This window comes from Hemiscyllium ocellatum, chromosome 39 (assembly GCF_020745735.1).
Source record: "Hemiscyllium ocellatum isolate sHemOce1 chromosome 39, sHemOce1.pat.X.cur, whole genome shotgun sequence".
Lineage (NCBI taxonomy): Eukaryota > Metazoa > Chordata > Chondrichthyes > Orectolobiformes > Hemiscylliidae > Hemiscyllium > Hemiscyllium ocellatum.
The window spans coordinates 40,428,750-40,454,503 of NC_083439.1; the positions used below are offsets into that span (position 1 = coordinate 40,428,750).

General features: G+C 41.9%; 1 protein-coding gene across 2 annotated transcripts in view; it reads left to right on the top strand.

Moving 5' to 3' along the window:
* The window catches only part of ankdd1a (ankyrin repeat and death domain containing 1A), a 273,678-nt gene that overhangs the window by 70,000 nt on the left and 177,924 nt on the right, over window positions 1-25,754 (top strand). For both annotated transcript variants that reach the window (XM_060853051.1, XM_060853052.1), the window contains exons 5-7: window positions 12,910-13,014; window positions 18,199-18,297; window positions 22,066-22,164. In XM_060853051.1, coding sequence (XP_060709034.1) covers window positions 12,910-13,014; window positions 18,199-18,297; window positions 22,066-22,164 — 303 coding nt within the window. The remainder of the gene's footprint in view (window positions 1-12,909; window positions 13,015-18,198; window positions 18,298-22,065; window positions 22,165-25,754) is intronic.

The following is a 25,754-nucleotide window of genomic DNA, read 5'->3' on the forward strand; positions in this document are numbered from 1 at the left end:
CTTCCCTTCCTCGGTATCTCTGCCATTGGGGACTCAATAGTTAGAGGCTCAGATAGAAGGTTTGTTGGGAATGAACGAGACTCACAGTTAGTGTGTTTCTTCCAAGGTGCCAGAGTCCATGATGTCTCAGATCATATCTTTGGGGTCCTGAAGGGAGAGGGTGACCAGCCTCAAGTCATGGTCCATGTAGGTATCAACAACATAAGTAGAAAGAGGGAGAAGGATGTAAGGCAGGATTTCAGGGAGTTAGGGTGGAAGCTGAGAGCTAGAATAAACAGAGTTATAACCTCTGGTTTGTTACCCATGCCAAGTGATAGCAAGGCAAGGAATGGGGAGAGATATCAGCTGAACATGTGGCTGCAAGGATGGTGCAGGAGGGAGGGTTTCAGGTTTTTGGATAATTGAGGCTTATTCTGGGACCTGTACAATCAGAACGGTCTTCACTTGAACCAGAGGGGTACTAATATTCTGGGTGGGAAATTTTCTGATGCTATTCGTGTGGGTTTAAACTAGCTCAGCAGGGGAATGGGAACCTGAGGTGTAGTTGCAGTGAACAGGAGGATGAGAATAGGGAGAACAGGGACAGGATTTCAGGGTCACAGGAATGTGCTGACAGACAGCAAACTGGTTTGAAGTGTGTCGATTTCAATGCCAGAAGTATCCGAATAAGGTAGATGAGCTTGCAGCATGGATAGGTACTTCGATATTGTGGCCATTTCAGAGACATGGATAGAGCAGGGTGAGGAATGGATGTTGCACTTTGCAGGGTTTAGATCTTTCATTAAGAACAGGCAAGGCGGTAAAAGAGGGGGAGGCGTGGCCTTGTTAGTCAAGGATAGTATAACGTTGGCTGAGAGAACTTTTGACGAGGACTTGTCTGCTGAGGTAGTTTGGGCTAAGGTTAGAAACAGGACAGGAGAAATCACAAGGCTTGGAGTTTTTTATAGGCCTCCATAGAGAACCAGGGAGGTGAAAGAGAGGATCGGCAAAATTATTCTGGGTAGGAGTGAAAGGAACAAGGTGGTCATTATGAAGGACTTGAACTTTTCCAACATTGACTGGAAATGCTAGAAGTCTAGTACGTCGGATGGGTCAGTTTTTGTCCTGTACACAGTATGTTGAAGGGCTGACAAGAAGGGAGGCCACACTGGATCTGGTGCTTGGTAATGAATCAGGCCAGATGTTTGATTTAGTTGTAGGTGGGCACTTTGGAGAGAGTGATCATAAGTCAGTTTCATTTAGTATAGCGATGGAAAGGGACAGATACATGCCACAGGTCAAGAGTTATAGATGGGGGAAGGGCAATTACAATGCGATTAGGCAAGAATTAGGATGCATAGAATGGAGTTGCAAAATGCAGGGGATACAGACAGTGGAAATGTGGAGCTAGTTGAAAGAACAGATAGTGTGTGTTCTTGATAGGTATGTCCCTGTCAGGCAGGGAGGAAATTATAAGGTAAAGGAACCGTGGTTACTACAGAAATTGCGTCTCTTGTTAAGCAGAAGAAGGAGATTATGTGTTGATGAGGCAAGATGGTTCAGATGAGGCGATGGAGAGTCACAGATCAGCTAGGAAGGATTTAAAGAGAGAGTTGAGAAGAGCAAAGAGAGGATACGAGAGCAGTCTTTAGCAAATAAAATAAAGGAGAACCCTAAAGCTTTCTATTGGTATGTGAGGAATAGAAGGATGATTAGGGTAGGAATAGGGCCAGTCAAAGACAGAAGTGGGAAGTTGAAAGTGGACCCTGTGGAGATCGGAGAGGTGCTGAACGAATATTTCTCATCGGTTTTCACTCGGGAAAAGGAGAATATTGTAGAGGAGAAGAATGAGAGACAAGATAATAGACTAGAAAGGATCGAGGTTAGTTACAAACAGGTGTTATCAATTCTCAAAGGAGTGAAAGTAGACAAGTCCCCTGGGCCGGATGGGATTTATCCAAAGATTCATGGGAAGCTAGGGAGGAGATAGCAGAGCCTTTGGCTTTGACATTTGAGTCATCATTGTCTACAGGTTTAGTACTAGAGGACTGGAGTATTGCATATGTTGTGCCTTTTTTCAAGAAGGGCAGTAGAGATGACCCAAGTAATTATAGACCAGTGAGCCTTACTTCTGTTATAGGAAAGATTTTGGAAAGGATTATAATAGATAAGATTTATAAGCATCTAGCAATCAACAATTTAATTTCATATAGTCAACATGGTTTCGTTAAGGGCAGGTTGTGTCTCACAAACCTCACTGCGTTTTTTGAGAAGGTGACCAAGCATGTAGATGAGGGTAGGGCTGTTGACATGGTATACATGGAATTCAGTAAAACCTTTGATAAGGTTCCACATGGTAGGCCATTGGAGAAAATGCAGAGGCACGGAATTGAGGGTGATTTAGCAGTTTGGATTAGAAACTGGCTTTCTGGAAGAAGGCAGCGAGTGGTGGTTGATGGAAGGTATTTAGCCTGGAGTCCGATTAGTAGTGGTATGCCTCAAGGATCTGTTTTGGGACCACTGCTGTTTGTCATTTTTATAAATCACTTAGACACAGGCAGAGGTGGATGGATTAGTAAGTTTGCAGACGACACTAAAGTCGGTGGATTAGATTAGATTAGATTAGATTACTCATGTGGAAACAGGTCCTTCGGCCCAACAAGTCCACACCGACCCGCCGAAGCGCAACCCACCCATACCCCTACATTTGCCCCTTACCTAACACTATGGGCAATTTAGCATGGCCAATTCACCTGACCCGCACATCTTTGGACTGTGGGAGGAAACCAGAGCACCGGAGGAAACCCACGCAGACACAGGGAGAACGTGCAAACTCCACACAGTCAGTCGCCTGAGGTGGAAATTGAACCCGGGTCTCTGGCGCTGTGAGGCAGCAGTGCTAACTACTGTGCCACCGTGCCACCCATGGTGGAGTAGTGGACAGTTTGGAATAATGTTACAGATTGCAGGGGGACTTGGATAAACTGCAGAATTGGTCTGAGAGGTGGCAATTGGAGTTCAATGCAGCTAAATGTGAGGTGATGCACTTTGGGAAGAACAACAGGAAGGCAGGGTACTGGGTGAATGGAAAGATTCTTGGTAGTATGGATGTGCAGAGGGATCTTGGAGTCCATAGATCTCTCAAAGTTGCCACCCAGGTTGATAGTACTGTTCAGAAGGCATACGGTGTGTTGGATTTCATTGGTAGAAGGATTGAGTTCCAGAGCCACAATATCATGCTGCAACTATACAAAATGCTGGTGCGGTCACACTTGGAATATTGTGTACAATTCTGGTCCCCATATTTCAAGAAGGATGTGGAAGCTTTGGAAAAGGTGCAGAGGAGATTTTCCAGGATATTACCTGGTCTGGAGAGAAGATCTTACGAGGAAAGTCTGAGAGGCTGGGGTCTGTTCTCATTGCAAAGAAGAAGGCTAAGAGGGGATTTGATAGAGACATACAAGATGATCAGAGGATTAGATAGGGTAGACAGTGAAAGTCTTTTTCCTTGGGTGATGACGTCAGCTTGTACGAGAGGGCATAACTACAAATTAAGGTGTGATAAATTTAAGACAGATGTTAGAGGCAGGTTCTTTACTTAGAGAGTGGTAAGGGCGTGGAATGTCCTAGCTGCTAATGTAGTCAACTCAGCCACATTAGGGAGAATTAAACAATCCTTAGATAAGCACATGGATGATGATGGGATAGTGTAGGGGCACGAGCTGAGAATAGTTCACAGGTTGGTGCAACACCGAGGGCTGAAGGGCCTGTTCTGCACTGTATTGTTCAATGTTCTATGCTCTATAATTCTCTGGGGTTACGCTGGCCATTATAAAACCCATCAACTCCCACAGTTATCTTGGAAATACATCCTCACACCCTGTTTCCTGTAAGGAATCAAGTCCATTCTCTCAATTTCTCTGTCTCCTTCGTATCTGTTCTGATGATGCAGCTTTCCACAGTTGGACCTTGGACATGATCAAGTCTTTTCCTCAGCTGAGGATTCCCCACAAGCATGGTTGAGAGGGTTGCCTCAGCCCTTCACTTCCCTCCACATCAACAGCAGGGACCCTCTTGTCCTCACTTTCCATCTCATTGGCCTCTGCATCTCAAGCATCATAAACTGCCATTTTTACTACGTTCAGTGAGATGCCATCACCAGACTCAAATTCCCTTCGTATTATTGAAAGCATTCTGCAGGGATCATTTCGTCCAGGACAGTCTGGTCCACTCTTTCGCCACTGCCAACACCTCCTCACACCCTTAAGACACCTCCCCATGCAATCGCAGAAGGTGCAATGTGTACTCTTCTATCATCCAAGGCCCCAAGTACGTCTTCCAGGTGAAGGAGCAATTTACCTGCATTTCATTCAATCTTATCTTCTGCATTCACTGCTCACAATGCAGCCACCTCTACACTGGGGAGACAAAATGCAAACTGCATGACCATTTAGCAGAAAACATATGTTCTGTCTGTAAAAATGACCCGAACTTCCAGTTCCTTGTCATTTCAAGATACTACCATGTTTCCCATGCCAGCATTTCTGTCTCAGGCGTGTTGCAGTGCCATAGTGAAGCTCCATGTGAGCTGGAGGAACAACACCTCTTTTTCTGCTTGGCCAGCTTCTAACCTTCAAGACTGAACATCAAGTTTAACAATTTTAGAGGTGACAATCACTCATCCTTGTCTTATCACTTAACGTGCAGGAAATGAGGACTGCAGATGCTGGAGATCAAAGTCGAGAGTGTGTTGCTGGAAAAGCACAGCAGGTCAAGCAGCATCTGAAACTTAACCTAACTACCCCAGATTGTGTAATGAAATGGGTTGCATCAGTACAGCCAATCCGTTTTCAACTATTCATCGTCCCCATATCTAGCTTCTCTTCTTCCCTGACCGACTGTAAACAACCCTTGGTCTGCTGACTTTTGTTTTCTCTCTCTTTCTCTCTCTCCACTTCATTTCTCTGCTCCTTCTCACCTTGCCTCTACCCTTTCACTCCACCCCTCAGCTTAAATATCAGCAACTTTTCCAAGCCGCTTCTACTTTGGAAGAAGGGTCACACAACTCGAAATGTTAATTCTGTTTTGTCACCACAAATGCTGCCAGATGTACCGAGTTTTTCCAGCAATTTTGTTTGTTTCAGATCTGCAATAGCCGCAGTTCTTAGTTTCCTTTTATTGTTTTAAATAAATACTTTGTATCATCTTTATCGAGGCAGAATCTGCTGTCACAAACAGAATGAAAAAGAAGTCTGGCTATATTTAAAATCAGCAAGAAACCAGGACTGGATGAGATACATTCAGAAAGCAGAAGGAAATGGGAAGGAAATTCTGAGGCAGTGATGTTAATTTTTCAAACCTCTTTAAGTTCACAGATGGTGCCAGAGGATTGAAGAATTGTAATTGTTGTGCCCCTGTGCAAGCTAAAACCTAGCCACCGCAGACCAGTCAGCATGACCCTCAACAAAGAAAATTTACAACCCAGGAACAGGCCCTTCAGCCCTTCAAGCTTGAGCCGATCCAAATGTACTGTCTAAACCTGTCGGTCAATTCCTAAGTATTTGTATCCCTCTGCTCCCCACCTACTCATGCATCTGTCCAGGTGCATCTTAAATGAATCTACCGTGCCTGCCTCTACCACCTCTGCTGGCATCGCATTCCAAACGCCCACCACCCTCTGTGTGAAGTACTTGCTGCATGTATCTCCTTTAAACTTTCCACCTCTCACATTGAAAGCATGACCTCTGGTTATTGAATCCTTCACCCTGGAAAAAAGCTTGTCTCTATCCACCCTGTCTGTAGACTTCATGATTTTGTAAACCTCAATCAGGTCCCCCCTCAATCTCCTTTTCTCTAGTGAAAATAAACTAACCTACTCAATCTCTCTCCATAGCTAGCACCTTCCATACCAGGCAACATCCTCGTAAACCTCCTCTGCACCATCTCCAAAGCGTCCACATCCTTTTGATAATGTGGCGACCAGAACTGTACACAATATTCTAAATGTGGCCGAACCAATGTCTTGTACAGTTTTAACATGACTTGCTAGTTCTTATACTCAGTACCCCATCCAATGAAGGCAAGCATACTATATGCCGCCTTGATCACTCTATCAACCTGTGCAGCAACCTTCAGGGTACAATGGACCTGCACTCCCAGATCTCTCTGCCCATCAGCTTTTTCCAAGGCTCTTCCATTCATTGTATAATTTGCTCTAGAATTAGACTTGCCTAAATGCATCACCTCACATTGTCTGGATTGAAAGACATCTGCCACTTTTCCACCAAACTCTCCAGTCTACCTATAATCCTCCTGTATTCTCTGACAGTCCCTTATGCTTTCTGCTATCCCACCAAACTTTTGTCATCTGCAAACTTGCTGATCATACCAACTGTGCCCTCTTCCAGGTCATTTATGTATAATACAAACAACAGTGGCCCCAATACTGACCCCTGTGGAATGCTACTGGTCACCTTTCTCCATTTTGAGAAACTCCCTTCAACTCTGTCTCCTGTTGCTCAACTAGTTCTTTATCCACCAAGCTAGAACACCCTGCACACTATGTGACTTCACTTTCTCCGTTAGTCTACAATGGGGAACCTTATCAAAAGCCTTACTAAAGTCTATGTATATGGCATCAGCAGCTGTTCCTTCATCTAACAGCTTGGTCACTTCCTAGAAGAACTCTGTTAAGTTGGTAAGGCACGATTTCCCCTGCACAAAACTATGTTGCCTATCACTGATAAGCTTTAACCATTGTAAGGCAATATGGATTTATTAAATGTAAATCCTCTTTAACTAATTTGATCTGGTATTTTGGCGGTACTGCCAAAAGAATGTGATGGCAATGAGATTGATATGGTGTCATCATTAGCTGTGCCTCAGTTTGTGGTTGATAACTACTCAAGCCTGTGAGATTCTGCCATTGGTAAACATGTGACTGACCAGCTGTTTCTCAACACACAAATCTTTGGGCAAATGAGGCTAGATGTTCACAAGGTAATGCAATGCAGACTGCTTAATTTTCTTCCTTTTTCTCCTCCTTAGCAGATCTGCCTCAACATTAAGACATTTAGATTAAAAACATGATGTAGTTTGATGGCCAAGGTATCACAATTATCAATGATTGATAGCAAGCTCCTCTTGGTTAATAATATCAACGCTGCAGTGTTTCAATGAGAGCTTCAGAATGTCTTTGAAAGAAGACTATTTGAGAGTAGATCATTTGAGGGTTTCACGCCATCCTTCCGACAGAAGGGAGACCAGAATTGCACACAGTATTCCAAAAGTGGCCTAACCAATGTCCTGTACAACCGCAACATGACTCAATACTCTGACCAATACAGTAAAGTACAGTATTTACCTGAGACTCCACTTTTAAGGACCTTCCAAGGTCTCTTTGTTCAGCAACACTCCCCAGGACCTAACAATTAAGTATATAAGTCCTGCCCTGATTTGCAGCACCTCACATTTATTTAAATTAAACTCCAACTACCACTCCTCAGTCCATTGGCTCAGCTGATCAAGATCCCGTTGTGCTCTGACGTAACCTCCTTCGGCTGTCCACTACATGTGCAATTTTGATATCATCTGCAAACTTACTTACTAGCTATACCTCCTATGTTCACATCCAAACCATTTATATAAATGATGAAAAACAGTTTTTGATGTAAAACACACTGCTATACTTTGTAGACAACATAGGTCAATTGGTGTTGATTTTCCCATTTTTCTTTTGAGAGAGGTGTGGGCAGTGCTCAATACATTGCAGACTTTTGCCTGCAACATATATGGGAGGTACAAAATGAAAAATCATGCAACACCAGGTTATAGTCCAACAGATTTAATTTGGCAGCACTAGCTTCATCGGGTGGTTGTGAGTATATGACAGGTGAATATTTGACTGACTGATATAGACTTTGTTTGGCAACATTTAAGATTAGATTAGATTATATTACTTACAGTGTGGAAACAGGTCCTTCGACTCAACAAGTCCACACTGACCCGCCAAAGCGCAACCCACCCATACCCCTACTATCACCCCTTCACCTAACACTATGGGGCAATTTAGCATGGCCAATTCACCTGACCTGCACATCTTTGGAATGTGGGAGGAAACCGGAGCAAGCCCATGCAGACACAGGGAGAATGTGCAAACTCCACACAGTCAGTCGCCTGAGGTGGGAATTGAACCCGGGTCGCTGGCGCTGTGAGGCAGCAGTGCTAACCACTGTGCCACCGTGCTGTCCAATGTGCCCATTTAAGGACAGGCTGGCTCTCTTATATGAAGAAAGTGAAAGTGGCTTGCGAATCTGGTAGAAAGTGAGCAACAATTCAAAGTTTGTGAGAAGATTTGTAGCTCGGGTGCTCATTGTGGTTCTGTTCGCCGAGCTGGGAATTTGTGTTGCAGACGTTTCGTCCCCTGTCAGGTGATATCCTCCGTGCTTGGGAGCCTCCTGTGAGGCGCTTCTGCGATGTTTCCTCCGGTATTCATAGTGGTTTGTCTCTGCTGCTTCTGGTTGTCAGCTCCAGCTGTCTGCTTCAGTGGCTGCAGTATATTGGGTCCAGTCGATGTGTTTGTTGATAGAATCTGTGGATGAGTGCCATGCGTCTAGGAATTCCCTGGCTGTTCTCTGTTTGGCTTGTCCTATAATAGTAGTGTTGTCCCAGTCGAACTCATGTTGCTTGTCATCTGTGTGTGTGGCTACCAAGGATAGCTGGTTGTGTCGTTTCGTGGCTAGTTGGTGTTCATGGATACGGATCGTTGAGGCCAGCTTCATATTTAATTCCTTTTCCAGAGAGTCAATCTCTGTTGTTTGCTATATGTGGTCTGCTCTATGTGGGTGTATCTAAATTCGTATGCATGCGTTGACTTGTGTTGACTTATAGGGTAAATAAAGAATTATATCAAAATTTGTGAGAAGATTTGTAGCTCGGGTGCTCGTTGTTGTGGTTCTGTTCGCCGAGCTGGGAGTTTTTGTTGCAAATGTTTCGTCCCCTTTCTAGGTGACATCTTCAGTGCTTGGGAGCCTCCTGTGAAGCGCTTCTGTGCTGATTCCTCCAGCATTTATACTGGTTTGAATCTGCCGCTTTCAGTTGTCAGTTACTGTCCGCTGCAGTGGCCGGTATGTAGGGTATAGGTCGATGTGTCTGTTGATAGAATTTGTGGATGAGTGCCATGCCTTTAGGAATTCCCTGGCTGTTCTCTGTTTGGCCTGCCCTATAATAGTGGTGTTGTCCCAATCGAATTCGTGTTGTTTGTCATCTGAGTGTATGGCTACTAGGGATAGCTGGTCATGTTGTTTCGTGGCTAGTTGGTGTTCATGGATGCGGGTTGTTAGCTGTCTTCCTGTTTGTCCTATGTAGTGTTTTGTGCAGTCCTTGCATGGGATTTTGTACACTATGTTGGTTTTGCTCATGCTGGGTATCGGCGAACAGAACCACAACAATTATATCAAAAGTTTAAAATTGAGGCCTAATGTGAGTATAGTGTTTCTTAAGAGAAAGAGTATCTATGCACCAAGTATAGACCTAAACATGATTTTTGGCATCAAAAACATGGTGTTGTGTTATATGCCAGGTCGAATTATAAATCATGATTCACAGTATGTTAGTGAACTAGACTTGACTGTAAAGGATACCATTTCAAAATCTGCAAATGACCAACCATGGAAATAATATGAACTGTGGGAGGTAAGAGATAAATGTCAAGAGAACAGAGATAGCCGAGTGGAACGTTGCATATAGAATTCAATGCAGAAAACTGAAGTGATTCATTTTGATAGGCAGAACAAAGAGAAGCAATACAAAATATAGAAGAAAATTCTCAAAGATTTGTAGCTCAGGTTGTGGATGAAGTCGTGGATTTGTTCCCCGAGCTGATGTGTTTTTCTGCAAATGTTTCGTTGACCTGCTAAGTGCTCACTGATGATGTCACCTAGCAAGGCAATAAAATGTTTGCAGAAAAACAACTCAGCTTGGCCAACAAATCCACGACTTCAAAGAAGACAATATCCATTCAGAATGCACTTATTGTTGAAGATGGCAGGGCAAATTGACAAAGTAAATAAATTGGCAGATGGGCACCTGGAATTTATAAAAAGGATTATACAGCTGAAAAGGAAGGAAGATAAAATGAACTTTTAAAATGCGACTTCAGCCTTAACCTGAGAGTTTTGGTCAGGTCTGGACATTGTAGTGTAGGAAGGATATTAAGGTATTAAAACGTGCATATAAAGATTCACAAGAATGGTTCTGGAGAACTTTTGACACATGGAAAAAATGGAAAGTCTGGGGACGCAGTCCTGAGAGATGAGAGGTTGAGGGGGGATTTTATAGAATTGCTCAAAATCATTAGTATAGCATAAGACATTAGGAAGCAACTATTCACTTGGCAGAAAAGTTGAAAACTTATTTAAGGTGAATGACAAAAGAACTAAAGAGTATTTATAGGTAAGACCGAGGAATTAAGGATTTGGATTGACACATGAAATTGTGATATTGCCATCACAGAGACATGGTTAAGGACTGGCAATCAATGTTCTGGGTTATAGAGTCTTCAGCCAGGACAGAGCAGGATGTTAAAGAGATGTTATTGCATTATTAGTTGAGTCAGTTACTGCAGTAAAGAGGGGAAATAACTTGGAAGGGTCATCAAATGAAGCTTTGTGGGTAGACCTCAGGATTAAAAAGCAAGTAATCACACCGTTATGAACAAATTATAGGTCCACAAACAGTCAGCAGTCAATTGAGGATCCGATATGTAGACATTTCACTGAGGCATGTGAAAATAATAGGATAGTTATATTAAGGGATTTCAACTTAGCCAACATTATTTCGGGTAGTCATAGTATAAAGTGATTAGAGGTGGCAGATTACTTGAAATGTATTCAGGAGAGTTTTTTATATCACCCTATAAACAGTCTTACAAGGGACAGTACAAAGCTGAACCTAATTCTGGGGAATTAAGCTGGGGAAATTGCCTTGGGGAAGAATGTTTCAGGTATGTTGTGGAAAAGGAGAAAGATGGTCTGCAAAGAAATGTTTTGGAACAGAAGAAGGCATATTTTACTAAAACAAGGAAGAATTTCATCAAAGTAGACTAATAACAGCTATTGCTGAAAATGTGTTGCTGGTTAAAGCTTTTGCCTGAAACGTCGAATTTCCTGTTCTTTGGATGCTGCCTGACCTGCTGCGCTTCAACCAGCAACACATTTTCAGCTCTGATCTCCAGCATCTGCAGACCTCACTTTTTACTCTAATAACAGCTATTTGAGAGTAAATCTACAGTAGAAAACTGGGGGGTGTTCAAAATGAACTGGGGCGGATACACACTGAGTGTGTTCCTTTTAGGGTGTTACCAACAAGCCCAGCAAACCCTAAGTGTCTAGGAATGTTGAGGACTGGATTAAAAACGAGAAGAGAGCTGTGTAACAACGGCAAAGAATCAATGGATGCCATAGTGAAGTATAGAAAGTCAGAGGAATCTTAGGAAAGTAATGAGGAGAGCAAAGTGGTAGCATGAAAACATTAGTGGGCAAAATTAGGGAGAATCCCAATATCCTCTGCAAGTATATGAAGGGGAAGAGGGTAACTGAGGATCCGCTCACTGCAGACCGAGGAGACAATCTGTGCGTGGAGCAGGAGGACATTGGTATAGTGTTAAATGAGTACTTCTTATCTGACTTAATTCAGGAGAAGGAGAATAAAAGATGAGTATATATTTAGTGCAGTTTTAGTGGTGCAGGTTTGATGGGCTGAAGGACCTCTTCCATATCCTATGGTTCTGTGACATGATGGAAAACAGTTTCATGCAGTGAGCCGTTAGGATCTGGAATACACTGCCTGAGAGGATATGGAGGTAGTTTCATTTATGGGTTTCTAAATGGAATTGGGTAATTATCTGAGAAGAAGACAATTTCAGGATTAACAGGAAAGGATGAGCTGGCTGTGATGAACTGTATTGCTCTTGCACAGAGCAACATAGAAACAAGAGGTTGTGTTCTGCAGGAAAGATCCACATGTGATTTTTGGGTCATAGAGTCAAACAAGGTGGAAATAGATCTTTGGCCCTATTGTCCATAACAGCCAGGTTTCCTAAACTGAATTGGTCCCATTTGCTTGTGTTTGGCCTATATCCCTCTAAACCTTTCCTATCCTGTCCAAATGTCTTTGTGTTGTAACTGCTTCTACCATTTCCTCTGATGTGCACATCACACTCCATTTGAAAAAAAGATGCCTCCGTTCCCTTTTAAAGCTATCCCCTCCCACCTAAAACCTCTGCTCTCTAGTTTTATACTCCCCTAACCTGGGGAAAATACCATTTATCTTATGTATGTCCCTCATGATTTTATAAGCCTCTAGAAGGTCACTCCTTAGTCTCCTACTCCCCAGAGAAAAAAGTCTCAACCTATCCAGCCCCTCCTTATAACTCAAACGTTCCAGTATCTGTTAGATCCTTGTAAAATTTATTTGCACCTTTTCCAGTTTAATCATAGCAGAGGTGTGCATGATTAAGACTATTGTTAGTGTATGTGTAATGAGGGCAGCTTATATGTGCCTGATGACAGTTCAGTATGCAGGTGATGAAGACAGTTTAGTTAGGGTAGGAAAGACGAAAACAGTTTAGTTACTGTGTGTTTGATGAAGACTGTGTCATTAGGACGTGTGTGATGAAGACAGTTTAATCAGGGTTCATGTGATGAAGTCAGTTTAGTTAGTGTGTGCATGATGAAGATGGTGCGTGTGATGAAAGCAATGTAGGGTGTATCTTATAAAAACACTTTAGTATGTGCATGAGGGACACAGTTTAGGGTGTGTTGTGAAGACAGTTTAATTAGTCTGAACGTGATGAAGACAGTTTATTTCGGAATTGTGATTCATTGGTAATATTTAATTCATTCGATTTTCTTATTTATTTTCCTGAATCAGAATGGCTTAAATTTGCTTCTCTGTTCTGCCCAAAGAGGCCATATAAAGATTCTTGAGTTTATTATGGAAGATCTGGAAGATGTGCGGCTGGACAAAGCTGACAATGTGAGTATTATTTTACCGTTGTAGATTTTAGGATGAATTTTACAAACTTAAGAGTGTAACGTTATGTGGCAAGATCCAATATTTGGATTTCTGATTTGAATATCATAGGAAGCATTTGGTGAATTTCTAATGTCATATGTGATTTTCTGAATTCCAATGCCTGAGCCCAAATTGTCGATTTCTTTGTAACTTCCATCAGCCCTACAACACTCTTCTGTGTTTTTCCACAGCATCCTCTACATCTTTCATTTGTGGTCATCTCTTCAGTTGCTTAAGCGTTCAGCTTAGAGATTCCATCGCAAAGTTATGTGAGCCTCCACCTATCTAACTTTCTTTAAGATAAAAGCAAATTGAAGAAGATTAGAGATTTAGAGTAATGCGGATTACTCAGGTTTCCAGGATTTTGAACCAGCGACAGTTCTGGAATACCAATATATTTAAAAGTCCGGATGGTGAGAAGCTTGGAGAGAGGCTTAGAGAGGAATCATAAAATCCCGATAGTGTGGAAGCTGGTCATTTGGCCTATTGAGTCTTCTCCAGCCCTCCAAAGGGCATCCCACCCAGACCCATTCCCTCCCTATAACTGTATATTTCCCATGGCTGATCCATTTAGCCTGCACATCTCTGGACGTGGGAGGAAACTGGAGCACCCTGAGGAAACCCATGCAGACATGGGGAGAATGTGCAAACTCCACACAGACCTGAAGCTGGAATTGAACCCGTTGAGCCTGGTGGTTGTTGATGGTGGTGTTCCCATGTATCTGTTGCCCTTGTCCTTCTCAGTAGAATTGTTTGTTAAGTTCATTAGGCCGGACAGCTGGCTGAGGTTACCGTGAAGGATTGTCCTCGTCAACCTTGCCCCTCAAGTTAAACTACCACCAGTTGTCTCTCTGTTTGACAGAGCAGTCTGTGGTCCAGTAGGACTATGGAGACTTTACCTTTTACCTCTACCTCCTAGATGGAAGTGGTTGTGGATTTTGAATGTACTATCTCAGGATCTTTGGTGAATTCTGCAGTGCATCTTACTGATGGTGCACACTGCTGCTACTGAGTGTCAGTGGTGGAGGCAATTGATGTTTGTGGATCTGTTTGTGTCAGTTAACAGGCTGCTTTGTCCTGGATGGTGTTAGACTTCTTAAGTATTGTTGGAGTTGCACGCTTCCAGGCAAGTGGGGAGTATTTCATCATGCTGCTGACTTGTACCTTATAGATGGTGAACAGTTCTGGGGAGTCAGGAGATGAGTTACTCACTGCAGTATTACTAGCCTCTGACCTGCTGTTGTAGTCATTTTGTTTATAAGGTGAAGTCAGTTGAGTTTCTGGTCAATGGTAACTCTCAGGATGTTGACAGTGACGGATTCATTGATGCTAAAACTATTGAATGTCAAGGAGCAGAGTGTGGAGTATGTCTTATTTGTTAGAATCCTTGCTGGATTTTCATTATTTTCAATTTTATCTTTGATCAATTTTACTTTGGAGTGGTGAGCTGGGAATTCTGGGCTGAAGATAACCTTTGAACTTTGTGAAACAGCTTATGGTAAAAGGTAAAGAACAGATTAAACAAGCCTATGTTTGTTGGTGAGGCCATGCCTGAGTTTACTTGCAGGCCCATTTTTGTTCAAAAGGTTTGTTCAGACACAGCAATCCTGGGAAGAGCATTACATTTAACTGGATAGCAGAAATTTGCTATTAATGAGGTCAGTACTGTACCTGGGAATTGGATCCAGCAAGTCTGGAAGAAACCCTATATTCAAGCAGATAGCAGATGTTGAATGATAATTGAGACCTCAGGAAAATATATTCAATCTATTGGAGTTGGACCATTGTTGAAGTTGATGAATTGTGTTTTCTGGAGAGAAGAGTTTGGCTGCTGATGACACAGCATGAAGATTTGGCAGCCCTGCTCTATGGCTAGCACTGCTGCCTCACAGCAGCAGGGACTGGGGTTCGATTCCCGCCTCGGGCGACTGTCTGTGTGGGTTTTCCCCGGGTATTCCGGTTTCCTCCAAAAAAGATGTGCGGATCAGGTGAATCGGCCATGCTAAATTGCTCTTAGTGTTAGATGCATTAGTCAAGAGTAAATATAGGGTAGAGAAATGGGTTTGGGTGGATTACTCTTCGGAGGGTCAGTGTGGACTTATTGGGCCAAATGGCCTGTTTCCATTCTGTAGGGAATCTAATTTGAAAGCTCTTTGCCTAACATATGAACATAAGAGCTAGGAGAAGGAACAGGTTGTCTGGCCATTCGAGTCTGCTCTGCCATTCAATAAGACCTTTCGTGGACTCAGATCCACTTAGCTGCACTCTCATCATATCCCTTAATTCCATTATTGTTCAAAAGAAATCAACCTTAGCTTTAAAAACATTCATTGAAGGAGAATAAACTACTTCATCTGGGCAAGCAATTGGGAGCAATACGGTGGCCCAGTGGTTAGCACTGCTTCCTCACAGCACCAGGGTCCCAGCTTCAATTCCAACCTTGCATGACTGTGTGGAGTTTGCACATTCTCCCCGTGTCTGTGTGGGTTTCCTCCAGGTGATCTAGTTTCCTCCCACAATCCAAAGATGTGCAGGTTAGGTGAATTGGCCATGCTAAATTGCCCATGGTGTGAAGTGCATTAGTCAGAGGGAAATGGTTCTGGGTGGGTTACTTGTCGGAGGATCGGTGTGGACTTGTTGGACCAAAGGGCCTGTTTCCATGTTGTAGGGAATCTAATCTAATTCCATAGATTTACAACCCTCTGGGTGTAGAAGTTCCTTTTCAATTCAGTCTTCAATCCGCTCTCTTTAATCTTGAGGCTATGCCCTCTTGTCCTATTTTCACCTGCCAGTGGAAAAGTTCTCTCTATAGAATCACTACAGTGTAGAAAACAATTTACACTGACCCTCCAAAGAGTATCCCACCTAGACCCATTCCCCAACCCTATTACTTTTACATTTTCCCCTGACTAATGCACCTAATCTATACATCCCTGAATGCTATGGGCAATTTAACATGGCCAATTCACCTAGCCTGTACATCATTTGGATTGTGGGAGGAAATCTGAGCAGGTGGAGGAAACCCACGGAAGACTGTTAGAACTCCACACAGATAGTCGACCGAGGCTGGAATCAAACCCAAGTCTCTGGTGTGAGGCAGCAATGCTAACCACTGAGCCACCATGCCACTCCTCCTTTTACCAACTGTCGGAAGCCCAAAGACCTGAAAGCTGGGTAGAAATCTTACTGCCTTTACCTGAGTGAACTGAACAGGTAGCCTTGATCTCCAGAGAAGCAACAAGGAGTCTACATCTATGCTTGTGTGAAATAATGCATTGTGAAAACCACTTAGATATTGGATGTAGGTTTGCTCGCTGAGCTGAAAGGTTCATTTCCAGATGTTTTGTTACCTTTCTAGCGAAGCATGAGGTCCACTGAAGATGTTACCTAGTAAGGTAACAAAACGTCTGGAAATGAACCTTTCAACTCAGCGAGCAAACCTACATCCAAAACCTCAACCTGAGCTACAAATCTTCTCAAAACTCGCTAAAGACCATTTCGGTAATCTGATCAGTTTTGTTACTTTCTTTTATTTATCTCTGAATTATGTTTGATTGACTGTCTTTTGTGTGAATAGGGAGCTGAAAACACACCCAATAGAGATTGTTTAGACTACTTTGTTTATTTTTTCTCTGCTAAAGTTATGGAAATTAAGTAAATTATTAAGCCTTTTGTTTAAGACACAAGACCGGTGTCTAGAATTAATTATTCATAAAAACTGGGATTGATTATTGAAAGGTCTGGTTAGGAACCATTGGGGTAACTATTAAGGGTCTCTGAAGGTTTTAATTTTTACTAAATTGTGAAAACTTAGGCAGAGAGGCTGATTTGGTTTAACTGGTTATCAGCTGGCAATTGTGTGGCAGGAGTATTACTTGCCACTTTCCACTGCAAGCCTGGATATCCAGGTCATTTTGCATTTAGTCGTAGCTTGTATCTGAGAAGTTTTCTATGGTGCTGAACATTGTGCAATCATCAGCAAACATTCCCACTTCTGACTTTACAATGGAGGTGAGATCATTCATGAAGCAGCTGAGGATGGTAGAGTCCTAGCTTATTATCCTGAGGAACCCCTGCAGTGATGTCCTGGAGCTGAGATGATTGACCTCCAAAATCTACAACCATCTTCCTAAGTACCAGGTATGATTCCAAATATTGGAACGTTTGCCCCGATTCCCATTGATTCAGGTCTTGCTAGGGCTCCTTGTTGCCGCTCTTGGCCAAATGTAGCCGAGAGCTAACGCTCTCATATCATCTCTGGCATTCAGCTATTTTGTCCATGTTTGAACCAATGCTATAGAGGTCAAGAGTTGGGATTCAGTGGGGAGATTATTGCTAAGCAGGTGCTGACTGATAGCACTGTTAACAATACCTTCCATCACTTTACTAATGATCGAGAGTAGACCGATGGTAGTTGGCTGGATTAGACTTGGCGGAAGTGGGTACTACAGATACTGGTGATTTGAGTCAAAATTAGAGTGGTACTGCAAAAGCACAGCAGGTCAGGTGGCATCCGAGAAGCAGGAAAATCGACATTTTGGGCAAAAGCCGTTCATCAGGGTTAGATTTATTCTGCTTTTTGTGTGCAGGACATAGCTGGGCAATTTTCCATATTTTCGGTAGATGTCAAGTATTGTAACTGTACCGGAACAGCTTGACAAGGAGTGAGGAAAGTTCTGGAGTAGAAGTCTTCAGTAATATTGTTGGGATATTGTAAGGGCCCATAGCCTATGCAGTATCAGTGTCTCCAAACATTTCTTGATGTGACATGGAGTGAATTGAATTGTAGGGCTGGAGGAGATTACAATGATAAGGGAAGATGAAATCTCATAGGTGTGAATTTTTAAATTAGTACATTAATGGAACAGCAGACATCTAGCCCAGCAAAAGTGTACTAGTAATGGTATAAATTAGGATACAAGCAGTAGAGTTTTGAATGAGCTTTTTTCTTTATAGTTGAAGATGCAGGGGTCAGTCACATGAGTGACAGAATAGTTGAGTCTAGAGGCTGCAAAAGCACATTTGCTCTTTCATTTTGAGTAATATCCTGCACCAGGACAACATCCATATTTATTTCATCTTTTATTCTGTAATGTTTATTTCGATCTGTTTCTGTTATTTTATGCAAAAGTAATCTCTTTACAGATGCAACGAACAGCACTACACCTGGCAGCAAGTTATGGCAACCTCGAGGTGGTAGAATTCTTAATTGGCTCAGGCTGTGTCCATGGCTTGAAGGACAAGGTCAGTATAACAAAGGGTAAGCTTGGTAAGTTTTCAGTCTATTACACTGTTACAAAAACACCTTTTGCACAGAAAATGTCCCAAGGACTCCACAGTGTAATTGCACAACTTGTAGTGAGAAAGAGGGATATCAGGATGGGTTAGCAAAAGATTGTTCAAAGAGGTGTGTTTTAAGAAGGATCTTGAAGATGAAGCGAGAGAAAGAGAGACAGAGGGGCTTTGAGGAGGAAATAAGAAGTTTTACAGAACTCGAGGCATTGACTGTTTCTCTCTCCGCAGATGCTGCAAAGCCTGATGAGTTTCTCCAGCACTTTCTGAACATGAACATTAAACAAGGTGGTGAAGGTTGTGATGATGCTGTCACCTTTGTCCAAAGGGTGAGGAAGGAAAATGTCCACTGTAACAGAAAATGTCAGCCTGGACTTTAATTTGGTTACTTCGGTGTGATGAAACAGACAAAGCCTGACTGAAGGAATTCAGACAGTGAAAGATTCGGGCATATGTCTGATACGACATTCAAAGACTCTAGAGAGGAAATTGGAAATTGGACAGCAGGCACCGTCGGGTCATGGGTAACGTTTTTACAGAAGTGGGGTGTAATGTTGATTTTGAAAAAGAGGAAACCAAGACCTGATGAGAAAGAGAGTATTTACCATGATATGAAGATGTTGAAGTTTACTGTACCTTTAGAGAATGAAGGACTTAGCGTGCACAGAGTGCTAAAAAATTTACAGTATAACATTTGGTCCAGCAGCTAGCATTGGCTGAGTTGCTATAAGACAAAAAGAAATTTGATTTTAGCCAATCAGTTTAAATTATACCCCAAGCTACCGATCTCAAGTCGAGTTTAAATTTAGTGTATTGACAATATTAAAAACCAATGAAACAATCTGATGCTTTGGGAGTATAAGACCAGGAAAAATTGAACAGTTGAGGGGAGAAGTGACAAACCACCAGCATGTGCAGACTGCCCAAGGCACAAAGCTCTTAAAGGTACATTGATTTTTTAAGAAGAAAATCTCCAGAGGAAGATACAAAGAGAGGTTTCGACAGCTGCCTAGTTTTGAAAATTGAATTTTTGGTAAATCTGAATCGGGGGTTTTATCGGACCAGTATTTAGAGGGGGAAAGTAAAAGATAGGTTAGAGTAGTTGTTTGTTAATTATTCTCTGTTATACTTCAAGAAATAAAATGGTTAATTTTTACTTTATATAGTTCTTGACCTTTCTAATTTTCACAGATTACAGCACGGGCTGAATCTTTTCTGTGTTGCTGGGTTAAATTAGTAGATGGGTTTACCCTATGTCATGGGTGGCTCAGTCATTAGCATTGCTGCCTCACAGCACCAGAGACCCAGGTTTGACTCCAGCCTTGGGCAACTGTCTGTATGGAGTTTGTACATTCTCCATGTGTCTGCGTGGGTTTCCTCCAGGTGCACTCTTTTCATCCCACAGTCCAAAGATGTGCAGGTCAGGTGAATTGGCCATTCTAAATTGCCCATAGTGTTGGGTGCATTAGTCAGAGGGAAATAGGTTTGGGTAGGTAACTCTTTGGAGGGTCGGTATGGACTTGTTGGGTCGAAGGGCCTGTTTCCCCACTGGAGGGAATATAATCTAATACTGGTTCGATAAAACCCCCAGTTAAGATTTACCAAAAATTCAAATTTCAAAACCAGGCAGTTGTCGAAACTTCTCTTTGTATCTTCCTCTGGTAATTTTCTTCTTAGGATTTATTTTTCAGAAGTCGTTGATGGATTCATGTACCTTTAAGAGCTGTGCCTTGGGCAGTCTGTACGTGCTGGTAGCTTTACACTTCTTGTCTCAACTGTTCAATTTTTCCCAGTCTTATACTCCAAAGCATCAGATTGTTTAATTAGTTTTTAATATTGCCAATATACTAAATTCAAATTTGATTGGAGGTTGGAAGTTTGGGGTATAATTTAAACTGATTGGCCAAAATCAAAGTTGTTTTTGTCTCATGGCCAGTGCTAGCTGCTGGACTAAATTTATACTGTAAATTCTCCAGCATTCTCTATGCTTGCTAAGTCCTTCACTCTCTTTAAGGTACAATACACTTCTACACCTTCGTAACAATATGTTTGCCGAGGTGGGAAGTTGATTTGCAGATGTTTTGTTCCCTGTCTAGGTAACATCTTCAGTGCTTTGGAGCCTCCTTTGAAGTGCTTTTCTGCTGTGTCTTCTGGAGATTATTTGGTTCCGTTCCTGCTGCATCTGGTTGCCAGTGGTTGGTATATTGGGTCTAGGTTAATGTGTTTATTGATAGAGCCCATGGATGAGTGCCATGACTCTAGAAATTCTATGGCTGTCCTCTCTTTAGCTCGTCCTATTATCATAGTGTTGTCCTAGTCGAATTTGTGGTTCTGGTCATCTCTGGAAAAGGCTACTTCGGATAACTGGTCAGAGTGTTTGGTTGTTAGTTGGTGTTCATGAATGTGGATGGCTAGTTGTCTGTCTGAGTGTCCTATATAGTTTCTCATGCAGTCTTTGCATCGAATCTTGTAAACTACATGATGGGTATTGGGTTTTTTGTTCTAGTGAGTTGTTGTCCGAGCACAGCTGTTGGTTTATGGACTGTCATGAACCTGAGTTGTTGGAGAAGTCTGGCTGTTGTTTCTGAGATGTTTTTTATATAAGGTAGTGAGTTTGGTCATGGCATGTCCTCATCGCGTTGTTTACAATAGAGTGTTTACAATATCAGGTAGTATTGGGCCAGGAAGATAGTCCATTGGCCAGCTTTTCAGTGAAAATATTTGACAGTTCAGAACTTGACGTTGAGTTTGGTGTTGGCATTACAACATTTCAATGTTTATGTTACCAGTAACATATCTGAAATAATTATATACACTGGTCAAACCCATTGATGTTTGTGGAAAAGTTTAAGGAGAAAAATGCTAGACTGTTTAGATGCAGCTTGTTGTTCCAGCCATTCAATTTGAAAACTGTGCATGTGACAGGACAAGAAAACGTGAGTGCCAATGCATTGTTGAGACTTAAATGAGAGATGGAGACGTTTGGTGCCGGGAGTATACTGTTTTAACAAACTGAAACAGAATATAGTTGTGTGTGTTTGCCTGTTTGTAATCAATACAGTATATATGTGTGAGAATGCAGTAAAGGAAGTAGTATTAAGATTTCTGTTGTGTTTCTGTGCTCAGTTCAGTACAAAATTGAAGATGTTTTGTCCTCTAATCTTAGAGGTGAGAAATAAAACTGAGTCCCTGTCTGCCAATTCTAATGGCTATGTGAGATGCTATGGCACAATGCAAAGAATAACAAGGAGTTTGTCAAGCATTCTGACCAATGCATGACCCTCAAGTAATGCCACTGAAAGCAGAAATGTGAACAGAAAATGCTAGAAATACTCACAGGTTGGCAGCTTTGTTCAGAGAAACAGTTAGAACGTTAGGTCAGTGGCTGCTCAGAAATTCAAAAACAAAGAAACTGTTTCCTTTTTTTGAAATGGGCTGTTCTCAAATTGGCTGCTGTATATGCTGATAAAGCAACAATTTTATAATCTCAGAACCGCACATGGGTCTCTCATGGAGAATCTGAAAAGTTCTGGCATGAACTACAGGATTCTCATGTGGGGCAATTGAACCTATGGCTCTTTCAGAATACAAGCTCTTCTACGTTTCAGAATATCTAATGACAAAGGTGTTGAAAGCTTATCAGATGCTAAACCAGTGTTACCATGATGCTACAGTATCTTAAGTGTGAATGTCTAATTCAGTTTATTCTGAATTCCGTAGGAACAGAACACCGCCCTTCATTTGTGTGCACGAAGTGGGCATGTTGAAGTGTTGCAGAAAATAATAGAAACTGCAGTGGATCTAGATGAAAAGAATTGGGTGAGATTTTGAAATCTAAATAGAATATCTGTTGCTAAAAGTTCACACATCCAGTTTCAATGCACCTGTTCCATGACTACATTGCCCTTTCATAGAAATGTTATTTCATTCATTCATGTTAACTCTCTATACCTAAGAAAGGAGAGGAATATGGAGATCTTTGGTGGAGAATGCACTAAACCTTAAGCAAATGAAATAGCAGCATGAAGGAGAATTAATAAGATTTTGAGATCCAACACGGAAAAGAAGCAAGTATCTGATGAGTAAAATCCTGAGTTTAGGACCATTGGCTATAGTCCTGAGCATTGGGTAAAGTCCGGACTACAGCTATCTGTAGCTGTATTTTCTGTAGCACTGGGAACAACGCTGTGCACAGGTGCTGCACACCTGAAGTCTTGTCTTAATTTTAGTTGAGAGGATGATTGGTCACTGTGAAGAGAAAACAGTATCTTCAAATTTCTACTCTTGGTATTCTAAATGTAAGCAAGTTTGAGCAATAAATTTAGGCAGGACCAGGCGACCCTGAATTAGGCCCTTTGCTTGTCAGTTAGGTGGACTGACCAGTGCCAGAAAGGAGTAGCATAAGTGAGGATTTTCTGCATAATATTTGCTTCCTCCTGAATGCACATTATCAGCATTGAGTAGATGGGATGTTTATCTAGTTTTGCTGTGGTAGATTGGGAATGTAAAATTAAATTCATTGGGAATTTCCTTATTAATTGATTAATTGCAGTAAACCAGTATGTTAAGAAGAAAGGGCACCTCACTGGCAGGCTGTGGTTGGAATTCTGCCACATTGAGTTCCACACCTGTCACCTGAGTTGGGTATCTCACTATTTGTAACTGATGCCTGGTAATAACGAAACACTGAGTTTCCTGTACAACTAGGCAAGCCTGAGGACAGGCAACATATGCTGCAATAAACAACAGTTAAAAGTTTGCAGCTATCTATCAAAATCTAATCTGATCAAGTTGCATCCAGATGTCACTGATTTCTCAGTATGCATTCATCAGCATTGCTCTTGTCCACCCAAGATGTCATTTTGTCCTGCTGATTATACAGTCTAGGCTGCATCCTTGTTTCTAATCACTATCCCCAGGCCTGCTATTTTGCCATTTAGTACATTTATTTTGCTAAAGACACTTACAATTGAATGAATTTAACCCTTTCAGCTTGTTCCCTCTTGGCCTTTCTCTTATGCTCTGCTGCCCTTAGATACTGGCCAGTTTAACATCTTAAAGGTGGTTGTGCCATCTGTACAAAAAAACACAACGGTATGGGCTGTTGTCTTTTTTTTTAGTCCTATAATCTCTAAACCCCATACTCTTTGAAATCTCATGTATTGTTTTGGTATGAGGAACCAAGTTGGGGAGTAAATTTAGGCAGGACCAGGCAACCTTGGATTAGGCCTTTTTCCTGTCTATCAGGTGGACTGACCAATGTCAAAAAGGAGTAATGTAAATGAAGTGCTGTGGAAAATAATACAAACTACAGTGGATCTGGATGAAAAGAATTGGGTGAGATTTTGAAATCTAAGTAAAATATCTGTTGTGAAAGTTCACATCCATTAAAACCAATATGAAATGGATGATAGCCAAAGTGTGGGAGATTGTTCTCACCCATTAGTGTGTCTGTACTTTCGGATCCCAACTCTACAGGTTATCCTGCTATTAGTCAATGCTACAGAATGTAATACGTTCTGTATACTTGCTGGACCTTATCTTGAATACCTATAAAGTATTTAGGCAACAATGAGTATACAGAGGAAAACTGGCCCAGAAATGGTCAGATTTTCCTAATGTCGTCCTTTATCTGTGTTTACCACCTACAAGGAGGAACTAAGAATTGCAGATACTGAAGATCAGAGTCAAAAATTGTGGCACTGGAAAAGCACAGGGAGAAAGTGAGGACTGCAGAATCTGGAGATCAGAGTTGAGAGAGGGGTGCTGGAAAAGCACAGCACATCAGGCAGCATCCAAGGAGCAGGAGAATCGACATTTCGAGCATAAGCTCTTCATCAGGAATCCCACTAGGCAGCAGTATGATGGAATACTTCTCACTTGCCTGAATGGATGCAAGTTCAACAACACTGAAGAGTCTTGACACCATCCAGGACTGGCTTGACTGGCACCATGTCTACAAGCATTCACTCCCTCTTATCATTAATGCTCAGCTGCAACAATGTGTACTATCTACAAGATGCCTTGCAAAAAATTGCCAAAGATGCTTAGACAGCACTTTCCATTCCCAAATAGTTTCATTTAGGAGGACAAGGGCAGCAGATACAAGGGAACATCGCATAGAACATAGAAAAGTACAGCACAGAACAGGCCCTAGGCCCATGATGTTGTGCAGAGACTTAATCCTAATGTAAAATATAGTAATTTAACCTACGAACCCCCCAACTCACTGCTATCCATGTGCATGTTCAGCAGTCGCTTAAATGTCCCCAATGACTTTGTTTCCATCACCTCAACTGGCAATGCATTCCATGCATTCACAACTCTCTGTGTAAAGAACCTACCTCTGATGTCTCCTTTATACCTTCCTCCTAATATCCTCAAACTATGACTTCTTGTACCAGTCAATCCTGTCCTGGGGAAAAGTCTCTAGCTATTGACTCTATCTATTCCTCTTATTATTTTGTACACCTCGATCAGGCCTCCTCTCTTCCTCCTTCTCTCTGGAGAGAAAAGCCCGATCTTGTTCAACCTTTCTTCATACGGCAAGCTCTCCAGTCCAGGCAGCATCCTGGTAAACCTTCTTTGCACCCTCTCCAAAGCCTCTGTATCTCTCCTATAGTAGGGTGACCAGAGCTCGACACAATATTCCAATATACCACCATCTGCAGCCACTCACCATTCTGACTTGGATATATATTGCAGTTTATTATGGACCAGGCCAGACTCCTTCAAAACATTTCAAGAAAGTAGCCCAGACCCTTACTTTGCTAGTTGTTTTAGGCAGGTGTAATCTGGATATTCCAGGAGAGATGCAGCTTCTCAAACCATGTAGTTTTGAATAGAACAGAATTTATTTACAATATTACCGAATGAAACACAAACAAAAGAGAACAGAATACTGAATAACGTAAGCTGTCTGAAAACCCAATAGATCATCCCAACTTAATGTCGCTGTTCCAAAAACTTGCAACAGTCCCTCTTGGCACAGAAGATAAAGTCAAATACAGCATTATAACAGGATGGGTCCAGCAGCTTTTACAACTACTGTACTAAAAACAAACCAAACCAAAGAAAAGCTGAGCTGTGAGCACTGGTCACTCCACTTTCATTGTACAAGTGTTATTTTTAAACTTGAAAGTCTTTTTCAAGACCCATCCAAATCCAGACTTCTTGGAGTCTGTATCTTTTACAACCTCTCTGAAAACAAAACCAAGGACAACATAACCTTGTTAAAGGAACAACATCGTTACATGTTCGTTTGCTGCCACAAGGTTAAAATCTTGAAATTCCCTCTCGAATAACATTATAGTTCTGCCTACAGCAGATGCTGAAAAGGCAGCTCACTACCACATTTAAAAAGCTTGAGGTGTGACTGGTAAGGCACATGAACTCAGAGCTTTGGCAAC